This window comes from Penaeus chinensis, chromosome 3, assembly GCF_019202785.1.
Source record: "Penaeus chinensis breed Huanghai No. 1 chromosome 3, ASM1920278v2, whole genome shotgun sequence".
NCBI classification, from domain to species: Eukaryota; Metazoa; Arthropoda; class Malacostraca; order Decapoda; family Penaeidae; genus Penaeus; species Penaeus chinensis.
In genome coordinates this window covers 16,737,778-16,740,277 of record NC_061821.1, presented here as the reverse complement: position 1 = coordinate 16,740,277, position 2,500 = coordinate 16,737,778, and the positions used below count along the sequence as shown (strand labels likewise).

Genomic DNA, 2,500 nt, shown 5'->3' with positions numbered 1-2,500 from the left:
CATTATCATCATCATCATCATCGTTCTGCTTATTATTATTATAATTATTATTATTATTATCGTCAGATATATATGACGATAATAATTATTATCATTATTATCGTCATATATATATGACGATAATAATTATTATTATTATTATGATTATTTTTATTATTATTATTATAATTATTATTATTATTATTATTATTATCATTATTATTATTATTATTATTATTATTATTATTATTATTATCATCATTATTATCATCATCATCGTTATCGTTATTATCATTATAATAATTATTATTATTATCATTATTATTATCATTATCATTATTATTACTATTATTATTATCAACGTTATTATTGTTATTATTATTATAACTATTATTATTATTATTATTATTATTATTATTATTATTGCTATTATTATCATTATTATTATTATCATTGTTATTATTAGCATTATCATTATTATTGTTATCATTATTATTATTATCATTATTATTATTATCATTATTATTATTATCATTTTTATTTATTTTATTATCATTATTATTATTTTCATTGTTATTATTATTATAATCATCATCATCATTATTATCATCACTATATCTTTTATTATTCCTCTTATTACTACTATTGTTATTATTATCATTATCAGTATCATGATAATAATTATCATTAATGTTACTGTTACTATTGTCATTATCATAATCAGTTTCACTACTAGCATTAAAAAAAATATTAATTATTATTTTCATTATCATCATTATAGTCTTCATTATTATCATCAATGTTATTATTATTATTATCATTAATAATAATAACAATAATAATTATAATAATAATAGTAATATTATTATTATTATTATCATTATTATCATCTGTAGATCTTTTAGGATTCTGTTTGTCATTGTTCTGCTTTCCCATCGTCTCACCTCCTCCCCACTCCCGCCAGCGACGAGTGGGCGACGGCGGGCGTGAAGCACCTGCGGAAGGCGGCCGCGGTAGGCAGGGGGGGCACCGCCTGCCCCTCCCTCTTCAAGAACTGCCCCTTCTCCGCTCAGGACATCATGGCCGTCGTGAGAGCTGTGGCCGATGAGAACGCGAACTAGAAAACAAAATACTAGAACTAGGGAAAGTACTAGAAGTAGAAAATAATACTAGAACTACAAGTCACTTTTATTACCGTGGTGTGTCACAGTCGTCCCTATATAGGTCGTTGTTTCGTTTTCATTTTCATTTTAGCGAGAGTCGTCTGGCAGAAGCGGGTCGTGGGTGATGCTACAAGGTCATGGCTCGTTCGGGTTGAAGACGATTCTCCTGAGGATAAATCTCGGAGCAACCCTGAGCTAGTTATCGTGGTCTAGGTTGTTTATTGGGAGAGAGAGAGGCCCCGAGATCCAAATTAAAGCCAAATTGATTTTATTACTGTTCCGCATCAAGATATATAATGCCAAACACTCTCTTGTTTATGTTTTAAGTTGCCCGAGTTAGTGAATGACAAAAGAAGTAATTGTAATTTCTTACATGTAATACATAGTGCAACATATACAAATATTATTATGAATATTGCATACGATTTATATTTCTGTTTATTTTTGTATTCATGTAATGTTCTACCTCTTTTGTGTATATTCAGATATACATGGTATTATTGTCTCTGTGAGTGTTTCTTCCCACAACCATTCCAAAATATCATAAATATCATTATTATCACACTGAAAATATAGTGCAAAAAATATTATAAATTAACAAGTTTACTCTGCCACAAAAAAAAATACAAAGAAAAAAATGAAAATCACCATACACTCAAAGTGCCACATCTTTGAAATATATGACTTACGGACAGTTTTCACGGCTGTCCAGTTACGGACGAGGGATTTCTCTTCTTTTCGGCTGAGCTGCTAGACCACAGGCACCCTCCAAGACAGGGTCGTTAGCTGCGGAAGACCCTCTCCGTTCTTGGCTGAGGAGGCCCGAGGGGTTGGCCAGAACGACGGGGCGGGCGAGGACAGACGAACGGAAGCGAAGGGAGCTCAGATCAGGTCGGAAGAGACTATCGGCAGGAGAAAAGACGCTGTTCAAGTTGAAATTAGGCAGCAGCTTTATTAAGGAGGATTCCGCCAGTCTGCGGGCGTGGACATCAGTGGAAGTAAAGACAATTCGTGCCGCTGACCAGTCAATCTGATGGCCTGTATCCCACCAATGGCAAAAGAGCGCGTTGCAGTTGTGTCCCCTGGATACAGCATACTTATGTAGAGACATACACTTAGTAAGACTGACGTCTTTCTCGCCAGAGTATTGCTTATCACAGGAGGCACAAGGAACAGCATAGGTGCCCACCTTCGAGAAAGAGGGAGGACTGGTGTGGACCAGGTTGCGACGGAGAGTGTTCATCTAGCGAAAGATCAGCCTGCAGCATATATATTTGAATATATGTGTATGTGTGTGTGTATATATATATATATATATATATATATATATATATATATATATATATATGTATATATAT

The 2,500-nt window shown here is 32.9% G+C and overlaps 1 protein-coding gene across 1 annotated transcript in view; it reads left to right on the top strand.

The window, feature by feature from the left end:
* LOC125040599 (glycine, alanine and asparagine-rich protein-like) overlaps nt 1–1,100 on the top strand; it is a 10,336-nt gene extending 9,236 nt beyond the window's left edge. Inside the window, exon 6 of the mRNA XM_047635239.1 lies at nt 944–1,100. Coding sequence (XP_047491195.1) covers nt 944–1,100 — 157 coding nt within the window. The remainder of the gene's footprint in view (nt 1–943) is intronic.
* Nucleotides 1,101–2,500: the final 1,400 nt, after the last annotated feature.